Source organism: Heptranchias perlo, chromosome 2 (assembly GCF_035084215.1).
Source record: "Heptranchias perlo isolate sHepPer1 chromosome 2, sHepPer1.hap1, whole genome shotgun sequence".
NCBI lineage: Eukaryota > Metazoa > Chordata > Chondrichthyes > Hexanchiformes > Hexanchidae > Heptranchias > Heptranchias perlo.
Genome location: NC_090326.1, coordinates 109,516,383 through 109,538,458, shown reverse-complemented (window position 1 = coordinate 109,538,458; position 22,076 = coordinate 109,516,383). Strand labels below are relative to the sequence as shown.

Sequence of the window (22,076 nt, the reverse complement as noted above, 5' to 3'; positions counted from 1 at the left end):
AAAATACCATACCCTGGAAGCATCATTCAGGCCATACTTGCATTTATGTAGTTTCCATTGTTTTCCTTCCGCATCTGCTACCTCTTTAGGCAGTTTCAGAAACACTTCTCTCTGAAAAGTATCGCCCTGCAGAAATGCGGCTTTTATGTCAATTGACTTACACTCCCATGACTATGTTGCTAAAAGAGCCAAAAAGATTTTTAAGATTACCTTTCAAGCAGTGGGAGAATCCACTCAAACATCTGTATCACCCAGTTTCTCTTCAAAACCCCGAGCTACTAACCTTGTGTTAGCCTAATAAGTCCCATCTGCAAGGACTTTTTCAGTATAAACCCATCTATGCGACAAAGCTGGTTGGCTCTTATCTGTTACCTCAGAATAAACTCCAAATCCTTTCCAACTATCTAACTCCCTTTGTTTTGCTTCTCCTACTCGTTTATCCTCAAGTTTATTGGCAGCAACCAAAACTTCACGATCATGAGGACTTCTGCTTCTAGTTCTGTTACATGACTGTTCTGTGGTCTTTGTTTCATTGTCTGACCTAGTCAAGCTACGTCTTCTACTTCCACTTCTATGTCTGTAGGAACTACCACAGTGAGATCTCCCTCTTTCATCTCTAGTTTGTGATCGTTTTCCGATTTGAGATTCACTTGCGGACTCCCTATCACTACTTGTACTCTGCTTTCGTACTCTCCACTCTTTTACCCATTCTGCTAATCCATGGACCTCGCTTCATGGCTATCATCCTGAACATTCAAACAAAATTTAAACCTACCAACAGCTTTGCCTGCACGTCCCAAAATTGTTGCATCCCTCCATTTATTAGTCCCTTCTGGTACATATGTCACCCATGTATCCACTTTGGGTAATTATTCTGTGGATGTGATAGATCTGTCATGTGTTTCTTGATCACTGACATTACCACTGTCCAGCCCTTGATCTACCTCAGTCTGCATCTCAGGACCCTCATCAAAAAAATCATCAACATCTGAAGCACAAGATGCATCACTTACTTCTATCAACTGCTCAGAGTCCGAGATTTTATAATTAATTCCAATTAATCGTGAGGAATGAATCTTAACAGTTTGATTGCCGTGTTGGACAAGTACTGTCTTACCATCACGACCTATTACCTTACCAGAGCCTTTCCATTCCTTATGACACTCTCTTTTATAGTATACCAAATCTCCTAAATTGAACTCTGTCTCAGATGGTCTAATACAATGCCTCAGTGCTCTACAAATTTTCTCTGATACCTTATCCTTGATAAAAGTCTGCCTCCCTGCATGCATAGCATTTAAATGCTCAGAAAAAATGACACTATTTGTAGTACCTCCTAGAGCAGGAGCATTATCACAAAGAACAGAAGGTAATTTGGGATTGTGCCCATAGACAAGCTGATAAGGATTATATCCTCCAACCATCTGAAGAGAATTCTTTGCATGAACTGCCCATGCTAGGGCAGTTGACAATTTACACTCTGTTCGATCAGCCAAAATTTTATGCACCATGCTATCAATCACAGCATGATTCCTTTCACCAAGACCATTGCTGAAAGGGCTTTCAGCTGCTGTATTCATGACAGTTATATTCATATTCTCACACATATCGCGTTAGCGAATTCACCTCCATTATCTGTCAAAAACTTTGTTGGTATCCCAAGTCCAGTCCCTGTTAATTGTATCCATATGATTTATATCAATTAGTGTTAATTGTATTCAGATGGTGCCTATCAATTGGGTACTCTCTTGCATCCATTTGTAAGAGAGCTGATCAAGATTGTGGTTGTAATATGGAGCTCTGTGAATAAAGGCTTGGAAGCAACTGAAGACTGGGCTCTAGTATTCTAGCATTCACCACCTGGCTATCCAATTTTATAACAGTCCCTCTCCACTTTTTCATAATTGTATCTAGAATACCCTTCTTCTCCTTACTAAATATTAGTGTAGAAATACTAAATCTCGTAGCCAGGTCAATAAAATGTAAGATGAAAACATTTCTGTCTTTGTCCCATTCCTTTTGATCCATGGCAACTACCTCATTAAAGTCACGTGCTAATGGAACACTCACGATAGGATATGGGGGTGTCCGTCTATACTTCTTACGGATTTCACAGTTCTCACTAATCTCTTCTATTAGCCTTGTATACTCCTCATCAACTACACCTGCATCTTTTAGCAGGATTTTTAAACATTGACAAGTAGGGTGGACAAATTGACTATGTAACATTAAGACAATTTGTTTTATTTCTCTCTTTATCCATATCAGCTGGTGCCATCAATACTGATGAGAAACATCAGGTTTTATTAAGGGGATACAATAATGCCTGACTGGGGAAATCAACCGATTTCCCAAAAATAATTGCCTCATCGTGTTCCATGCCAAGTTTCATATTTGCCTTTTTCATGGAAGGTTTACCCTAAAGCATAGGTATCTTACCAGAGACTACATCGGTACTTATAAAATGGCTTACTCCAGCTATCTTACATGGAATCACCACTCTCTTGAGTGACTGCAAGGTACTGTCTTCTCCAAACCTAAAACCTTAACCTTGTGTCGATCCTCACTATTTAGTGAATCAAGAAAAACATTTTAACCAATCTACCCCGCATACAGTTGAAGTACATGCACTATTTAACACCGCACAATTAAAGGAATCCGCGACTAATACATTCATCACAGGATTAAAACTCCTTGTGACCAGTATGACCTGTTCATATTCATCATTATCTTCATCCTTTTCCTCAGAACTACTTTCTTCACGCGTCACTTCAAAGACCCTGTGTCTTTGTTCTGGGCAATTTGCCTCATAATGATAGTTAGAGTCACATCTGAAGCATCTCCTGATTTTTTCTTGGGCATTCCTGGAACTCATTCGCCATTATTATTGTCCCAATTTTGTCTTCTGTTGATATAACTGGATTTGCTGTGCCTGTCTTTCATCACCATTCTGGCTATCTTTAATCCTTCCGTCATATTGACGCTTGCATCCAGTCTCTTAAATTTTGAAACCTGGATTGGCACCTGCTTTTAGTATCTGAAACATTTCGAAACCTGGTAACCATCGAATCTTCCATTCTTTGTGTCACAGCGGAAGACCCCATTTGTTCCATGAAGGCTGAAGGGAATGATTGTTTCCCCAGGAATTTTTTTTAAAGCAGCAGACATTTGATCCAACAGAGTCTCCTTTTCTGAGAACTGGACACCAGTTAGGACCAGTTGCCTGTCCATTTGAGACACCTTAGCACAATCTAGTAATTTAACTGCTAGTACCGATCCAGGGATTCCCAATTGGAACTTTGTCAACCTTTTGTACAATTTTTAAAGTCCATGATATACTCTTCCATTGAACGACCGTCCACTTTCCGAAATCTATCAAATGCTGACCAGGCCTCAAAGGCATGTAACAGGTCATCTTTCTTGTAGATTTTATCCAGAAATTCTATTTGAAAGGTAAAACCTTCATCATTATCCAAAAGATCTGCATCCATCCCAGAAAATACCTTACTTCTGATTTTACTTCATTCAGGAAGTGACAACGCCAAGGCCGTGCCTTGTTTTCTGTTTGGTAGAGGAGTAACCCGTGTTCACATATCAACCTCATTCTTCCACTGGTCGTACGGTTCAAACTCCGAGAACATCAGAGGAAAATCGTACCTCGACGATTTAAACTTGCTTTCTGCAGTTTTCCTCAATGGCCACTAGGCTTTCAAGTTTTATGGGGAAAAAAAATCGTAGTTTCCAACCTCTACCTTTAGGCAACCAGCCATGTAAAAAGTCGGACAGCCAGGTGGTGAAGGATAGAATAACTAGGTGGTGAAGGATAGAATACTGGAACCTGGTCTTCAGTTGCTTCCAAGCCTTTATTCACACATGCTCCCTCCTATAAATGGATACAGGAGAGTCCCCAATTGATACCCACCACCTAAATACAATTAACACTAATTGATATGAATCACATTGATACATTTAACACTCAGGAGGTTGCAGTAATTTGACCTTGTGGCATTAAAGAGAAAGGCCAGATAACTCATATCTCCAGAGTAATATATTGTGCATTACATGGTATAATGCTCCTGCCCTTAGAAAGCATCATATCCTTCAACTCTAATGCCATGAGAGATCATAACAAGATGTATAACATAATGCGGAGAATGGATTAATTTGCCTCCATGATAGTCATGCATATAAAAAGTAATTCACTGTATGTAAAGCACTTTGAGATGTTCATGGTGAAGGCATAATATAAATGCTAATCCTTTGTTCATAATTTATTTTTGAAAGCAGCTGCAAAAAATACTGGGATAGAATTTTTGCAGCGTTCACTCAATCTCCCACCATTACTTCAGCAGAAGATTGGTGGAAATCCTTAGAAATGGTGCAAACAGCCGTGAATGCCATTTCTCCCGAGTTTCCACCAAAGTTACAGTAACAGATCAATAGAACCTCCGTGGAAATTCAACCCCCTTATATTTTTGACATACTGGCACAAACACCAGTTGTCCTCAGTGGGTGTTTGGCATTTGGGAGTAGTTGCACTGTGCCAGGGACCATTTCCATCTTCATGGGCGGTGGAATCGATTCTCTTCTTGGTGGGGGAGGTTGCAGAGGGTAGGTTTTCAACTCAGTTGGTGGTGGGATGGTGAGGAGGGGGGTACGGGGGAGGGAACCAGGGATCAGGACCCAGCACCTTTTCTATGCAACAAGGGGATGATTGGCCTTTGGGAGATTTTATTCATATTCGGTAAGGGGCTGTAAGAGGGACCAGTTTTTCCACAAAGGTTGGGGGTATTGCTCCTCAGTGAGGTGGTGGGGGCAAGTTAGTGCATAGTTGGGAGTGGTCTGAGTAGCTCCTGAGTTGGGTAGGGTTTTAGTTGCCACTGGTGTGATTGTTTCATAGTGTCTGTTCACCAATGGCTAGTGCGACTATTTGTTTTCAATGCTGTTCACGTACCTGACTTCTAAATGCATGTGCACAACAATCTGCGTTCCAATCTTGACGGCCACACCTGTTTATGGGGAGAAAATGGGGCTGCAATTATTCTTAATAGGGGGAGGGAGGATTCAGGTCAGCAGTGTAAGGGTGTTTTACAGGGGTAGGAGCTGCGAGATAATTTTAAGAGAAGGAATCAGGAGATATAATCCTGTCCACAGAAAATTACAAAGGTCAAATCACAGTTATATATGATTCACGCTGGGTCATATAAATTGGAGGCATTATTGACAACTCTTTGTGCTTCAGCTTTCTACTTAACTTGCCAATAAATTGCCTATGCTGACTTCTGGAGTTTTCATTTTTTTGCCAATTGAGTGCAATTAGGGGAAGGGAATAGTTGAAGAGTTTCAAAATGGAGGGGGTTATTGCAAATTCTCATAATACATGCCACTTTTTAATACCTGGAAGGGGGTGGCATCCCACTGAGCTCGAGTCACGTCACATTAAGCTCATTGCGCCACCTACAGGTTATCACCAACTATTAGAATTTTGAGACAACTCACTGTTTTTAATAAATAATAGATAATATTGCTGTAATCAAGCCACACATAATGTTAGAGCAATATTATTACTGTAATATTAAGATCTTCTTTGCTGTAATTTTTTTTTGAAAGTGGTTGGGCTCAGTTATCATAGAATTTGCTAGAGCTGCTGACAGTAAGGATCATAATTCTTTTCAAGTGTTTGGTTTAGAAAAGCATATTCTCTCTTTGTCATTCAAGCATAACCAAGAATTTTGATGAACTGGCCAGAGTTGATTTTGAAGAATAATAAATTCATTAACATTGTATATTTCTAACTCATCTAGTATGAGAAAACATTCAGCCTGTCATAAACCCTGCCACACCTTAATTATATGCTCTAAGATTTTACAATAAAATATAATGTGTAAAACTCTGCCTATTCATGTGTACAACATATAACACCATTTCATTTACACTTCAAGCTCAGTTTTGGAGGAATGCCATTTTCTGGAAAACCAAGCTTCAATGGAAAGAATTTCAAAGGCTGCATGGAGACTATAAATTACAACGGAGTTAATATTACTGACCTCGCCAGGAGGAGGAAGCTAGACACATCTAAAGTGGTAAGATCATTGATTTGATAATGAGTGGAGTCAAACTGATTATAGATCTGTGATGAGGTGACTGAGGTTGCACCAAGTGTTAAAATGAATAGCGTGAAAACCCAGTGATAATCAATTCACATTAGAACTAAGGAAAAGATGCTTGTAGTTTTTCTTTAAGTTATTCTCTATTATGTTCTCCCTGTTATGTGATGAAGCTGTTCCTACATTGGTTGTACATCTTTTTCTTCTTTTTTTACAAGTCGTCTTGTTATGTGCTTTAGAATTTGGCACAGTTATTGCCAGATTGAATAATTTCTATGCATTGCTTTCTGTATGACAGCTTATTGCTTGGGTAAGATACATCGATCTGAAATTAAATCTTTGCTGCCTAGTTATTGTTGGATTTTTAAATTACAATTTAAATTTCACCCTTTTCCCTCTTGAGGTCTCCCCATACATCCATAGTTTGATTGACAGTGTGACTAGCAAATCTACTCCCAGGCCTGAGCCAAAGCTGCTTTGCAACTGCACTGCTAAGAAATACAAAAGAACAGCCAAGGATGGGTGGCCCGTGATGTCCCCACTGTCCTTGTGTCAAGCATCCATCCTTCCCTCTTTCTCCTCTCACATGGCATGACTGAGTTCAGTAACTCACTTCATGAAATCTGGTGAGCTTGTGGCTACATCTAACCATCCTATGGTGCAGCTCCAGTGCTCTGTGGTACTGTATCACCTCTGGTTTTAATTAAAGAGAAGATTGTACAGGAACCTTAGTAGAGCTGACAGTGCATCGTGTAGAGCAAATACTACTCTTTGCAACAAACACCTGTTGGACAGGACAGGTATTAGAGTAGGATTTACTGTCTCCATGTGCTTGTTCCCTGTTTTAGCTGCTGCTGTACAATATTTTTCAGAGATAGTTTGAAGCAATCTGTCCATTCTTATTCGGTCAGATACTGTTGAAAATGCATTGTTTCAGAGCTGTATAGATAGTAGATGGTCAAGCCTTGGCTCAGTGGTAGCACTCTCGCCTCTGAGTCAGATAGCTGTGGAATCAAGTTCCACTCCAGAGACTTGAGCACATAATGCAGTACTAAGGGAGTGCTGCACTGTCGGAGGTGCCGTCTTTCAGATGAGATATTAAACCAAGACCCCACCTGCCCTCTCAGGTGGACATAAAAGACCCCATGCCACTATTCAAAGAAAAGCTCTACCCTGACTACTATTTTTCTCCCAACCAACATCACTAAAACAGATTATCTGGTCATTATCTCTTTGCCATTTGTGGGACCTTGGTGCAAATTGGCTGCCAAGTTTTCCTGCGTTACAACGGTGACTAAACTTTAAAAATTGGCTGTAAATCGCTTTGGGACATCCTGAGCCTGTGAAAAGTGCTATATAAATGCAAGTTCTTTCTTCTTTGTTAGTGTTGACTTGAAACTGTTATCAGTTAGATATCTCTGTTGCTACGAATATCTCTGTTGCTACGAATCAATAAGACTATAGTGTTGCACATAAGTTACAGAGAAGTACTGCTATTGATTCTTGTACACTTGATAACTCAAGGAAGACATGGTTGAAATACTGCTTCATGGAACAGACCTGTAGTTAACCTCTAAATTGAGATGGCAACTTTCCTACTGTAAAATCCTGGTAAAATGGCTAACCCATATATTCTTATTGACTAACCTATTGTGTAGATAAAGGTGAGTCATGTACAACAGCAAGTAAAAGTTTAGAAGTAACCTGTATGTAACCTAAGCTCCTGTTAGTAATAGGCCGACTATTGGTCTCATACTGAATTGACAGCTAACATTGGTTGCTAAGTGATTCTAGCCCCAAGATATGAACAATACACAATCCACTCACCATGATCTTCTCTAATATAAAATGATCTCTAATTATAACAGTTTGTTGATGGCTTATTCCCTAATGCTGAGACCATGTAAAACATGCTATCTAGAACATGCTTTCAAATGCCGCACAAAAGCAGACGGTTTAGTGCATCACATTGCTCTTTTCTGGCAGTAATTGTGAAGTCTTTTCCTCAGGCTATAAGAATATCATTATAGCAACAGCAATAGTCTGATCTAACTGTCAGTTACTCCTGTGACTATTGGAGGCAAATTTTATAACTGCTGTTCTCAATGACTGTTGCTATGGAACAGCTCTACAATGTATCAGCAGTTTAAAAAATCATTCTTGGTAAATACCAGTAAGCTATTATAACAGAACAATGGGACATCCATACTGTTGATACAAGCACCATTGTAAAATGAACAGCTGGAACTGCCTTCAGTCAGTAATCATTACTAATCAGGTCAACAAGGAAGCACAGAAAAATATCAACAACAGATTGGTTTCCAAAACGTACAAGCTGTGAAAAATCTTTTTCTGGTTCATTTTGGTCTACTGCATTTAAATGCCTGGAGCTCGAACATTTTGTTGTTGTGCAATTATTGAACTCCTTTTCCTGGATTGTTCTGTTGATCTTGATCCTGCATATAAGTGTATGGAATTATACATTTCAAATATGTTTTGTTGAAGGATCAGCTTGATTTGTGTTCACACCATGTACATCTGTGCTCACTCGCAGTTGAGATAGACATGGTGAGACGGTGTCTGATCTCTGGTCTGGTGATGAGTAAAATTTTGTGTTTCCCAAAGAGTCTAGTATGGGAGGAGAGCACAACATCTGTACTTCATACCAATCTAGAGCAAGGCCTGCACCAGCTTATAATTACCAGGTTTCAGCTTCATCACCCACATTTTAGATTCAAATCCTGTAAAAGCCTGGCACTCAACCCCCTTAGAATACTTTGTGCAACAGACAATAATAAGTTTCTTTCATTATGCAATAAGATTTTTTGAAGAGAATTTTTGACGTGCAATTTTTTGGGCAAAATCATTGTTACGGTATAAGAACATAAGAACATAAGAAATAGGAGCAGGAGTAGGCCAATCGGCCCCTTGAGCCTGCTCCGCCATTCAATAAGATCATGGCTGATCTGATCCTAACCTCAAATCTAAAGAACACAAGAAGTAGGAGCAGGACCCAGCCACTCAGCCCCTGGGCCCGCTCCGCCACCCACAGGGCCTTGACCGATCCAAACTCAGCTTCATGTCCAATTTCCTGCCTGCTCCCCGTAGCCCCTAATTCCCTTTACTTCTAGGAAACTCTCTATTTCTGTTTTAAATTTATTTAATGATGTAGCTTCCACAGCTTCCTGGGGCAGCAAATTCCACAGACCTACCACCCTCTGAGTGAAGAAGTTTCTCCTCATCTCAGTTTTGAAAGAGCAGCCCCTTATTCTAAGATTATGCCCCCTAGTTCTAGTTTCACCCATCCTTGGGAACATCCTTACCGCATCCACCCGATCAAGCCCCTTCACAATCTTACATGTTTCAATAAGATCGCCTCTCATTCTTCTGAACTCCAATGAGTAGAGTCCCAATCTACTCAACCTCTCCTCGTATGTCCACCCCCTCATCCCCGGGATTAACCGAGTGAACCTTCTTTGTACCGCCTCGAGAGCAAGTATGTATTTTCTTAAGTATGGACACCAAAACTGTATGCAGTATTCCAGGTGCGGTCTCACCAATACCTTATATAACTGCAGCAATACCTCCCTGTTTTTATATTCTATCCCCCTAGCAATAAAAGCCAACATTCTGTTGGCCTTCTTGATCACCTGCTGCACCTGCATACTAACTTTTTGATTTTCTTGCACTAGGACCCTCAGATCCCTTTGTACTGCAGTACTTTCCAGTTTCTCGCCATTAAAATAATAACTTGCTCTCTGATTTTTCCTGCCAAAGTGCATAACCTCACATTTTCCAATATTGTATTGCATCTGCCAAATCTCCACCCACTCACCCAGTCTCTAATGTAGCACCATTCTGTAGGGTGTTTTGGGGGTGTTCTCACCTAATTGATCGGTGCTGATATCGGATCCCCGGTCTAGCCCAGAAGCACCTATACCTCACGGATCGGGTCCGGGAAAAATGGGACTTATGCTAATACACCCAGTGATGGATCACGTAGCCGAATAGCACAGAGAACACACAAACTCGGTGTTTGATTTTTGAATTAGAAGGTTGGTTTCATTGTACCGCGAACATGAAGAAAATGACGATTAAAATGGTCCTACGCAGTACATTGGGTTACACACACACTACAGTACACTACCCCACTAAACTAAGAGTTTGGTGGGGACCCTGGAGACACCTATCTCTCTCACACACACACACACACACACACACACACACACACACACGTGGTCGGGGTTCACCCATCATTGTGCACTTGCGGGTCTGGCTGACCTGTTCTCTCTCGTGGGGTTCGTTGGTTTCGCTGGAAGCCGCTCTCCTCTCTGGAGAGCTCGGGTGGCGGAGGAATCAGCCCAAAAGTCAGGGCTGACTTGCACGAGTGAGGAATCCGAGAGATAAAAGAGCAAAAAAAGGGGGTTTCGGGCTTCCACTTTTATACCCCTCTCTTACGATAGTTTTTAATGTTAACAAGGTTACTTCAATGTTCGTTTAAAAGTTCTTTCAAAGCCTCTTGAATGTCCTTGATGGGTTTCGATGGTCCCTCGTCTTGCTGCAGTTGCCTCTCTCGATGGGCTATTGTTCTTCGAATTAATGCTGATTGTTGATCACCTGCTATACAGGGATCCTTTTGTACCCAACATCCTCGGTGTTGATCGGTTTTGCTTAATGCTTAATGCCAAAGGGATCACTTAATGCTAAAGGGACCAAGGGATATGGGGAAAAAGCGGGAACAGGGTACTGAGTTAGACGATCAGCCATAATCATTTTGAATGGTGGAGCAGGCCTGAAGGGCCGAATGGCCTACTCTTGCTCCTATTTTCTATGTTTCTATGTTTAAAACAAAGACATGGCCCCACCAAGTCTGGAGATGTGATTCACTGGGTGGTGGCTGTTTAATTCAACCTTGTTTTTTTTCCCACATTCCACTGTGTTTTGTTAATTCGTTTGGTGACCTTTCAACCTGCACCTTCCATCTTAGAATTTTGGTCAATGGCCAATTTTTACAGACTCAGGGAAAAGGTGGAATTCACTGAATTCTACATTCGCCCCCACGAGGAAACGAGTCCCTCAAAGGACGTGGATTCCTCGAAAAATACTTTTCCCCGGTTGATGCTTCCTGGTGCGGTGTGTGTGTGTGTCGGCCATCCCAGCGATTCCAACCAAGCTCTCCCTCCCCCATTACACTAACTCGGGGAGGCATCTCCTCATCCATTCCGCCCTCAGTTACATACATGTTTTCAAAATCAACTTAACTGTACATGTGAAACATTACATCACAAATTCCGACATTTGACCTTACGTTACAGAAGATGCTTTTTGGTCAAACTTCTGCCTACAGAGGATTGTACAGGCTTTTGGACTTTTCATCACAAAGAACTCAAAACTTTAATTGCAGAGTTCACCATAGCTTGTCGTGCATGTCGTGGGCTGTATATCGGGGCCCCGGTGGGTCTTTCCAGCAACCAGTCCCATCTGTGCTGGAGAATGTCTCGATTCCCCGCGCAAGCTTTTCGTATCAGGTACAGAACCATGAGTAGCTGTAACACAAGTAGAACATGTGAAATTATTCAGATCCACAGTGGGATCTCTATATCTAAACCGAAGTCCCACCACAGCAGCAATACCATATCCTGAATCGCTGTCCCTATCTCTCTACTGTGCTGTTCCAGTTTGTAAAAATGAACCTGGACCAGTTCCACTGCTTTAATCAAGGCTGTGAGGTGATTAGGCAGAGGTGGGATGTTGTACCCAAACGTGGCCAGATATCTCTGCAAGTCCCCCACAGAATCATTAATTTCCAACCGTAACTGCTACCCTGCGATCGGAAGCAGTTGCTCATTCCCAATCTGTACTTTGGTGCTGAGCTTAAAGCAGAAGGTGCTTTCTGTCACAGGACACCACGTGTCCTCGTGAACCCTGTACTTGTCCACCCCTGTGGTGACACAATACGTGCCGTTCCCGGAGTATGCCACCTGATCCCCATCCATCGCCTCCATGGTACAACTCAACGGCTCAGTTCCTTCTGATTTAAACCCACACACCGGTTGATCAAATGGGTTCAGATGCTGAGGGCACAAGACAAGGTGTTCCCCATGCATCTGACATCCCTGCAGGTCACTCCCACCCATACCGTGCTCCCACTGGATCACGCATGCTGGGACCACCCGGTGTCGCACGTGGACACCGTTCCTTATTACCTCACTGTTCTCAACTCGGTATAGCGGCGCAGGCCTCTGACCCCTGCTGAGGACCGGTAACCGTAGCACTATCCCCATAATTGTGTGGTTCTTCCAGCCGCAGTCCATCGGAACTGGGCACGCTTCCGAGGCCGACCGAAGCTGACACAAACTCAGCTCATTGTAGTACAGACTGATCGCTGCGAGGTGCCTGTTCGTGACCCATGAAGGGACTCGACCTTTCCTAAGGTCTTCCAAATTACCGCGTCCTTCATTTAACAGCCAGTTACCGTAAAACACGCAAACGTCGTTCCGCACTGCCTGAGCAGAGGCATTCTTATCTTCCGTTATTAAGGCGTTTATGGTACTAGCATGGGACTCAAGCTGGGCGATCATTTCACACAAGTGGATGGTCATTGCTTGGTCCTCATGCAACTCATTCGTAACAATCTCGTTTCCGTCCCCCAGGACCTTCGCAACTGGTTCCGGAGGGTGTTTATCTGCACCTGTAACTCAGCATTATCCAGACTGTTAATCACCGACGTTCCCGTACTGAACGCAGTCGCCGCATCGTTTATCAGTCCACGCTTGGACCTACTAGAACCGGCGCCTTCCCTGGCGCTTCTCTCAACATTTGAGTGCATGTTATTTAACGGATCCTCACCGTAGCTTGATTCGTAGAACTGATGGTACATGGTTCTGAGCAATGTCTCATACAATTGCTCCGTCTCTGCTGGACACCATGATGGTAACTGGACTCGCGTGAGGTTCAGAATCACTGAGGCAATCTGATGATGTACCTCATGGTGTAGTACCCTTCCCATGGGGACTAACACTGACCCATTCCCGGGACCCGGTGTGGTGTGCGGACAACCTATCTCATCTTCCCTAACCGGTCAGGGTGTTGGCTGGGGCCTCTTCTCCTGTGTAACAATCTCGGTGGCATTTATTGTGTTGTAGGGATCCAGGGACACACAGGAAATGTGACCCCTGTGCCATCCCATACCTGTCCCTTCGTCCTGCCATTGCCGCTGGAAGGCAATCGACACACCCTTCGGACAGACCCACAATGATCCCCACACACACAAATAAATCTCTTGTTCTTCCTTCCACCACTTGTTCCAACACACTTCTACACCCCCTCGTTTCCCTGTGATAGTCCGGTAGGTGTCGTTCCCTAGCCTCTCTCAGGCTGCTGTGGCGTTGCCCTTGTCCTGATCTAATTTCCTCAACCACCACCATCTTCCCAGGAAATTGTGTCCAGCGCATCTGAGGCAGAAGTGCTTGCCTTCAGCTACCCTGACCCTGTTGGCGACTATCAGAGTCTGGAGACATGGCATGGATGCTTCCCCGAAGGTGTACCCAGTCTCATTCAGGTAGCGTGTCGAATTCGACCCTACCCACCCAGGCCACCACCCCACATGGGAATACTGCCCCTGTCCGTCCACTGTCCCCGCGCCCCCTTTAGTCACCGTCGGTCCCAGTCCTCCAGTGCAGCCGAACACGAAGGATGCTTCGGTATCTCCCCTCTTCGCACTCCCGGTCTGGAGCATTCCCAGGATGAATGCCATTGTCAATATGGCGCCGTGTGCTGCCCTTATCCGCTGGGCCTTCATGCTTTCTGAAACCCAAAACAAAAAAAAACTCCACCATAATCCTCGGTGCGAGGCGACTACCTCCACAGGTTATAAAACAAACACTGTTGTGAAACTGTACAACACAAACTGCCACAATCATAACACGCACACACTAACTGTTCACTAAAACACACTCTTCACAAAACTACAATATACACGGTCGCCGACAAAGCCACCCACGACTACAGGGTAACTAGCCGGGGTTTTTGCAACGCCGCGGGGGTGAGTTTGGTGGCGTCCATCGCTCCGGTGGCTGATGCACCCGGTCGCTCCTTCTCACCCCTACCCTGGTCTCGTCCTCATCATCCCACATGATCAGTGGGAGACCACGGCTCGCCAATGAGGACACCTGACCTGTGCCCTCCTTCATCTTGGACTTTCTCTCCTCCCTACGAGTAAATAACTTGCACTGATTGATGTGCAGCCATCTTGTCCTCCTGGGGTGCTTTACTGCATAAACCATGGGGCTAGCCTTATCTATGATGTTAAATGGCCCCATGTACAGTGGCTCGAACACCCCTACGCGGGTGTAGTTACGGACCATCACCTGGTCCCCGACCTTCCATTCCTGGCAGCGCTGTGGCTCCAGCAGTAACTGATTCTGCCTGTGCTGCCTCCCTATATTACCTGCAGCTTGCAGGTAAATTGCCCGCAGCGTCTCGTGAAGGTTACTGACGAACCGGTCTTGCTTCACCTCCCTGAGCTGCGTCTCATTCAAGCCTGGCGCTAAGAAATGCGTGGGGGTCCTCATCTATCTCCCCCTTATTAACTGGTGTGGGGAATACCGGTGCTCCGGGATGGGCTGGCCCGTACCCCCATGAGGATCGTAGGAAGGGCCTCATCCTACCGCTTGGGAAAAGCGCCAATCTCCTTCCTTCATCTCTCCTTCAGGGTCCGGTTCATCGGTTCCACAATTCCCGACGACTGGGGATTGTGGCACACATGCCACTTCTCCTGTATCCCCAAAAGCTGAAGCGTGGCCTGCATTACCCTTCCGGTAAAATGGCTCCCCTGGTCGGACTCCACCACATGTGGCAACCCCCACCGGGAGAACACGTCTCTCACCAGCAACCTCGCGGTTGCTAATGCTGTGGCCGACCTGCAGGGGAACGCTTCCACCCACTTCGAAAACACATCTACCATCACTAGACAATGCCTGTGCCCCGACCTCGTGGTCGGCAGTGGCCCGATGTAATCGATGTCCAGCGACCGCCATGGCCCCTCTACCCTTCTAACGTGGCCCAAAAGTGCCTTCTTTCGCTGGGGATCGGGATTGTTTGCCGCGCACACCAAACAGTGCGTGCAGAACTCGCGTGCGTCCCCTCTAAGTTGAGGCCACCACCTGGCCTCTTCCACCCACTTCCACGTTGTCTCTGGCCCAGGGTGCCCCGCTCCTGGTCCCCCGTGTGCCAACTGGAGGAAATCCTCCCGGTGCTGCTCCGGGACTACCCATTTGCCCCCCTTAAACAGCACTCCTTGCTTCAACGTTACATCGGCCGCTCCATACGGCCCTTCTACGCTCTTTCCTTCTTTCAACGCCCCTATGACCGCCTTGATCTCGGGATCCTGCTTCTGCACCCGGTGCAGGTCTGGGGCTAACACTACCCCCTGTGTCCCTCCTTTGACTCGAATCGCCCCTACCGGGCCTATCGGATTGGGGTCCCATACTTCTCCCTCTCTGGCCCCCTTCTTGGCCAGCTCGTCTGCCCTAGAATTCCCCTTCGATCGGGGCTCATTCTTTGAGTGGGCCTTGACCTTATGGATATAAAACCCTTCCTTCCCCTCAACGGCGCTCAGGATTCTCCTCAATAATGGTGCTGTTACTAGGGGCTTCCCATCCGCCACTTTGAAGCCACGGCGGCTCCAGATCACCAGATACTCAGTACACGAGTTACACATGAATATCGAGTCCGAGCAAATGGTGTAAGGAGGGGGAAACAGCGCGGGGTGCGTGACCACGTACGCTACCGCCGCGAGTTCGGCTTGTTGGGCGCTCAACTTTGCCGGGAGTTTAATCGCCCTTTCCACCTGGTTCTCGGGGTCATAAATCCCACAACCTGTGAGCCTCTCGCCCTTCACCACCGAACTGGACCCATCAACATAGATATCCCGGCCGGTCGGACAAATACCGGCCTTGAAACCTATGTCCTGGTCCCAAACCCCCTCGACCGAGCACCTATGGGGCTCTCCCATATAGAGGAGGTTCAGCGCCAAGCGGGGCTGCGTGAGTCCCTGCACTTTCAGATTTAGCTGAGACAGAAGCAAAGTCCAGCGCGTCTAGCAGCATCTGAGTGGGGTTGTGATGGGTTAATAGAGTTATCTGGGATAACCCCATGAAGAGCTGGAAGCGCTTCATGGCCCAATATGTGGCCAAGAGGTGCTGCCCGCAGTTGGAGTACCCCCGCTCTACATCCGTGAGGACTCGGGAGGCGTACGCTATGGGCCTCTATTTGCCATGCCGCTCCTGCAGCAGCACGGTCCCCAAGCTGTCCTCGCCCGCAGCCACCTCCAGTGAGAAGTCCTCCCGCCCATTCACAGCCCCTATTGCTGGCACTGTCAGGAGATCCCTTTTGAGTCGCTCAAACGCTGCCTTGCAATGGAATCCCACTCCCATTCGACTCCCTTGTGGAGGAGCCGAAGTAGACGGGCTGCTGTGGCAGCGTAGCCCTCAATAAAGTCTTGGCTGTACCCGGTCAGTCCCAGAAAAGATCTTACCCCCGTAATGTCCTTTGGCTCCGGCAACTCCCGTACCGCCTCCCTCCTTGCCTCATCTATCGCTCTCTCTCCTGCCCGTATGGCCAGACCCAGGAACTTGACCTCCTCCTGACCAATTTGGGCCTTTTTGGGGTTAACCTTCAACCCCGCCTCCCTGAGCAACCCAACTAACTCGTCTAAGAGGGCCCCATGCTCCTCCTCCCCTTCTGAGACGAGCAAGAGGTCATCTACATACTGTACCAACTGGTGGGGTTGGCTGAGTGCCTTCAGGGCTTCAGCCATGCGCTGGTGGAAAATGGAGGGGCTATTGTGAAACCCCTGGGGTAGCCACGTCCACGTGTACTGCTGTCCCTTGAAAGTGAACGTGAACTTCTATGGTCCTCCCCTTTCAGGGGTGTGGACCAGAACCCGTTGGAAATATCCAGCACTGTAAACACAGTAGCGTTGGCTGGAATTCCCGCTATCAACTCGGCTACGGCTGCGACCGTGGGCGCGCACGCTGGGATATTTTTGTTGAGGATGCGATAGTCCACTGTGGCTCGCCATGACCCGTCCGGTTTCTTAATCGGCCACAATGGCGAGTTCACGTGGGTTGCTATCGTTCTCAACACCCCCTGCTCAACAAGGGATTCCAGGCCCGCCTCTGTGGCCGTGACATTGGGTCCCCTTCGACCCGGACCTCCATTCCCGTCATTTGGCCACAATCATGCTTGTGCGAGGCGAATGTTGCCGGGTTCACCTGCACAATCCCTTGGAACGGGGCCGGGGTGCTTGCGACCAGATCTCCCAGGTCGTAGCTCCCCTTCTGCCGCAAGGTGCAGCAGCTCCCCTCGCTATCCCTAGCCCTTGAGATAACTAACACTTCCTCTGCCTTCTCGGAACCCCCTGCTCCCCACAAGCAGTGGTTCCGGAAATCCACTATCACTCGGTGCACCAACATGAAGTCGGCCCCGAGGACACCGGATCCCGGCTGTTTCCACCTGAGAAGTACCACCTTCTACCGTGTGCAAAGGGTTCCCAGGTGGATCTCTAGTGGCTTGGAAATCGCGCCCGCCTGCTCGTCTCCTGTGAAGCCCACTAGGTCGAACGGCTTCCCGCTGGACAGGGGTGAAGTGGCCGGGTTATCGTCCTTGATCACAGTGCTCGATGCCCCAGTGTCAATCTGATACTCCCCCTTGACCCTCTCCACCTCCATATCCACGCAGGGTCTGCCCCATTCGTCATAGTGCAACGGACATAGGAGTACGGGCTGGGCGCTCTCTAGTCAGGGCTGTGGGGGTGCAACAGGGGCTACAGAGGCTGTGCTGGGCACGGCTGCGTCCAGCTTCCCCTTCCCCTGCGCCAGGACATGTCTCACGGCACGCATCAACAGGGCGAGCTCCTTAGCATCGTCCTCCTGTGCGCGCTCCTGGTAGGGTCTCTGCATCGGCTGATCCGTCCGAGGGCAGTCCGTCCGGTCGTGGCCCGTCTTCCCGCACCCGAAGCATGTTACGTTTGAGGGCTCACTACCCCCATATGTGCGCCACTCCTTTTTACGCTCTATCGAGGGCCCACTACCCCATTCATGATGCCATTCTCTCCTTTTCTCCCCATGATGAGCCTCATGGAGTTTCCCCTTCCCCTTTGGCTCATCCCCGGTGTCATTCTGGTACGCCGCTGTGAGCCGGCGCACCACCACTTCCTCGGTAAGATTGGGGTCTTCCCCATCGAATCAGTTGTCCATGTGCTGCCGCACCCTTGGTAGGTAGTTCGCCACCAAGAGTCACAGCCAACGACTCCTCGCATCCTCTGCGAGCTGGAACCTGTCTCCCACTATTCCTACCGTGGCCCGGCTGTACGCCGGCCGCAACCGAATCACGAAGGCTTCCGGTGGTTCATCCGGTAGCTGCTTCGTCCTTTCTACCTGGGCAAACGGACTACCCTTATGATGACCCATGGCTCTGAGGATTTCTTCCTTCAGCTCTTCTGTACGTCCATCCCCGTGCTTAACGGCGGACGGGAGGCTTCCATACACTTGCCCATCTAGGGAGAACAACAAGAGCTTGTTGATCTCCTCCTCATTACACCCGTGGAGCCCACCCACCTGCTCTATCGTAGCAAAATGGACGAAGGCATCCCCTTCTCTCGTTAGGTGCGGTTTCCCCACCACCATTGCCTGTAACTGCTGCGTGTCGAATGGGATCACGACGTCACTCTGCAACTGCCCTCGGTCCCCGTTAACTGCCGGCGGGCCGAACTTCTGCTGTCGCAGAGGGCACATGGGTCGCCTAGGCCTGACCGGACCCTCTAGGCTTCCCTTTCCCGGGAGCTCCCCTGCCCTCACTGGACCTATCAGGGGCCTCCCTCTGTTCCCAACGGAGCGTCCAGACCAAATCGGGTCTTCCAGACCTCCCCTACCCATGGGATCCTCGAGCCCCCCCGGACCTTCTGGACTTCCCATGTCCCCGAGATTCCCTGGCCTCACCGGACCATCGGGGTCTCTCGCATACCCAGGGTTCCCGGACCTCGTCGGGCCTTCCGAGTTCCTCGCACCCATCGGATCCTCAGGCCTCCCTGGACCCTCCGGACTTCCCATGTCCCTGAGTCTCCCTGACCCCGTCGGACCATCGGGGATGCTCAGCTCCGTCCTTTGGGGTAGGCTCCCCCCGTCAGTCCCACCCTCACCTCGGGTTCCGCTATGCAACCTCCCCATCGTCTCCCATCCCTGGCCACCGAGGCTGCTCCCGGCACTACCAGACACACCATTCCTCTGGCGTTGGACAGAGCTTGGGTTAACACCAGAATCCTTTCCTGGCACAGACTGTGATCTGTCCCTCCCTGGGTCGTTTCTTTCTTCACCATATACGCGCCCCTCGTATCCCTGAGGCGCTCTTCTAGCTCTGCATTCTCATACTCTAATGCCCGTATTTCATCCCGACTGTTCCTAACCAGGGTTCTTGCCTCGGTCAGCTCACCCTTTAGGAATTCTACCTCAGTCCAAGAGGCTTTTACTTGGTTACTCATCTCACACTCTGTGTAGTGGAGCCTTACTAACAACTGGCTCGACACTACACCCCTTGCTTCTGCTTCCCTATATGCTGCCTCTAGTTCCTGCTCTAGCTGCTCTCTTAACAGCTGGACTTGTTTCACCAGATACAGCAACCAAATGGTCTTCTCCTGAGACTTCTTATGGTCTTTGGACTCCGTCCACACCGCCACACTCGGTTGCGGTCGGCTGGAGTGTACCAAGTCCAGAACCCACTGCTTAGCCACGTTAATCTTCGTGTAGGCATAGCTGTTAATCCGCCTTTCCATCCCTTCCAATTCTACTGTGCTATGACTCAGTGATTCAATGGGCACACTGTCTGTTTCTCCGACCTGGCTCGCCATTCTGTAGGGTGTTTTGGGGGTGCTCTCACCCTATTGATTGGTGGTGATATCGGGTCCCCGTTCTAGCCCTGGAACACCTATACCTCACGGATTGGGGTCCGGGAAAAACGGTACTTATGCTAACGCACCCGGTGATGGATCACATAGCCGAATAGCACAGAGAACACACAAACTCGGTGTTTGAATTTTGAATTAGAAGGTTGGTTTTATTGTACCGCCAACGCGAAGAAAATGATGATTAAAATGGTCCTACGCAGTACATTGGGTTACACACACAATACAGTACACTACCCCAGTAAACTAAGAGGTTGGTGGGGACCCTGGAGACACCTATCACACACACACACACACACACACACACGTGGTCGGGGCTCACCAATCCTTGCGCACTTGCGGGTCTGGCTGACCTGTTCTCTCTCGTGGGGTTCGTTGGTTTCGCTGGAAGCCGCTCTCCTCTCTGGAGAGCTCGGGTGGCGGAGGAATCAACCCAAAAGTCAGGGCTGAGTTGCACGAGTGAGGAATCCGAGAGATAAAAGAGCAAAAAAAGGGGGTTTTGGGCTTCCACTTTTATACCCCTCTCTTACGATAGTTTTTAATGTTAACAAGGTTACTTCAATGTTTGTTTAAAAGTACTTTCAAAGCCTCTTGAATGTCCTTGATGGGTTTCGATGACCCCTCGTCTTGCTGCAGTTGCCTCTCTCGATGGGCTATTGTTCTTTGAATTAATGCTGATTGTTGATCACCTGCTATACAGGGATCCTTTTGTATCCAACATCCTAGGTGTTGATCGGTTTTGCTTTAAAACAAAGACATGGCCCCACCATGTCTGGAGATGTGATTCACTGGGTGCTGGCTGTTTAATTCAACCTTGTTTTCTTTTCTACATTCCACTGTGTTTTGTTCATTCGTTTGGTGACCTTTCAACCTGCACCTTCCATCTTAGAATTTTGGTCAATGGCCAATTTTTACAGACTCAGGGAAAAGGTGGAATTCTCTGAATTCTACAATACCAATACTATACAATTTATAAACTATAATCAAATGTTAAATGTCTTTGTTATCCCTGGCTTTTACAATGATTTATGACAAAGAATATAAAAAGAAATAGTAAAATATTCTATAGACACATAAATAACAAAGGGAAAATTAAGGTGGGGATAGGGCCATTATGGGTTGCACAGGATAAACTCACAATTAATGGCAGAAATATTAAATAGTTACTTTGCCTCAGTTTTTACCAGGGAGATTGACAAGGTTGACATGACATTAGAAGAAGGGATCAAAAAGGATTTGAAGACATTTTAGTTAGAAAGGAGGGAGATAATTGATAAACTAGACAAACTTAGAGAGGATAAAACCCCGATTGCACCCATGCATACTCAAAGAAGCTAGGGAAGAGATACTCAAAGAAGTTAGGAAAGAGATAGCAGAGACACTAGTTAATATATATATATATAATGTTCAATAGAAATTGAATTGTGTCAGAGGACTGGCAGACAGCTAATGTTATTCCTATATTCAAAAAGGGAGGTAGAAAAAATCCAGGGAACTATAGACCATAGCTTAATCTCGATGGTAGGAAAGATATTGGAATCTTTTCAGAAAGATGTAATAGAAAAACATCTGGAAACATCTAGAAACCGAAAGTAAAATAAGGAATAGTCAGCACAGATTTCAAAAGGGAAGGTCTTGCTTGGCCAATCTTATTGAATTCTTTGAAGCAGTAACCAAGAATAGACAAGGGTAATGCAGCAGATTTGATATAAAGGGGCTTTCAAAAGGCCTTTGATAAGGTACCGCATAATACACGCGTGACTAAGGCCAGAGCATGTGGAATTAGCGGACAAGTTGAAGAATGGATAGCAAACAGAAAACAGAGAGTCGGGGTTAAAGGGAGTTACTCAGGCCAACGGAAGGTGGGAGGTGGTGTTCCACAGGGATCAGTACTGGGACCACTGGTGTTTCCCATTTCCATAAATGATTTGGATTTGGGAAATGGACGTACAATATCAAAATCTATGGATGGCACCAAATTGGCGGGTGTTGTTAATACTGAGGAGGAC

General features: G+C 46.8%; 1 protein-coding gene across 2 annotated transcripts in view; it reads left to right on the top strand.

The window, feature by feature from the left end:
• cntnap2a (contactin associated protein 2a) overlaps positions 1 to 22,076 on the top strand; it is a 1,620,024-nt gene that overhangs the window by 677,718 nt on the left and 920,230 nt on the right. For both annotated transcript variants that reach the window (XM_068005678.1, XM_068005683.1), the window contains exon 7: positions 5,943 to 6,083. In XM_068005678.1, the coding sequence (XP_067861779.1) occupies positions 5,943 to 6,083 (141 nt within the window). The remainder of the gene's footprint in view (positions 1 to 5,942; positions 6,084 to 22,076) is intronic.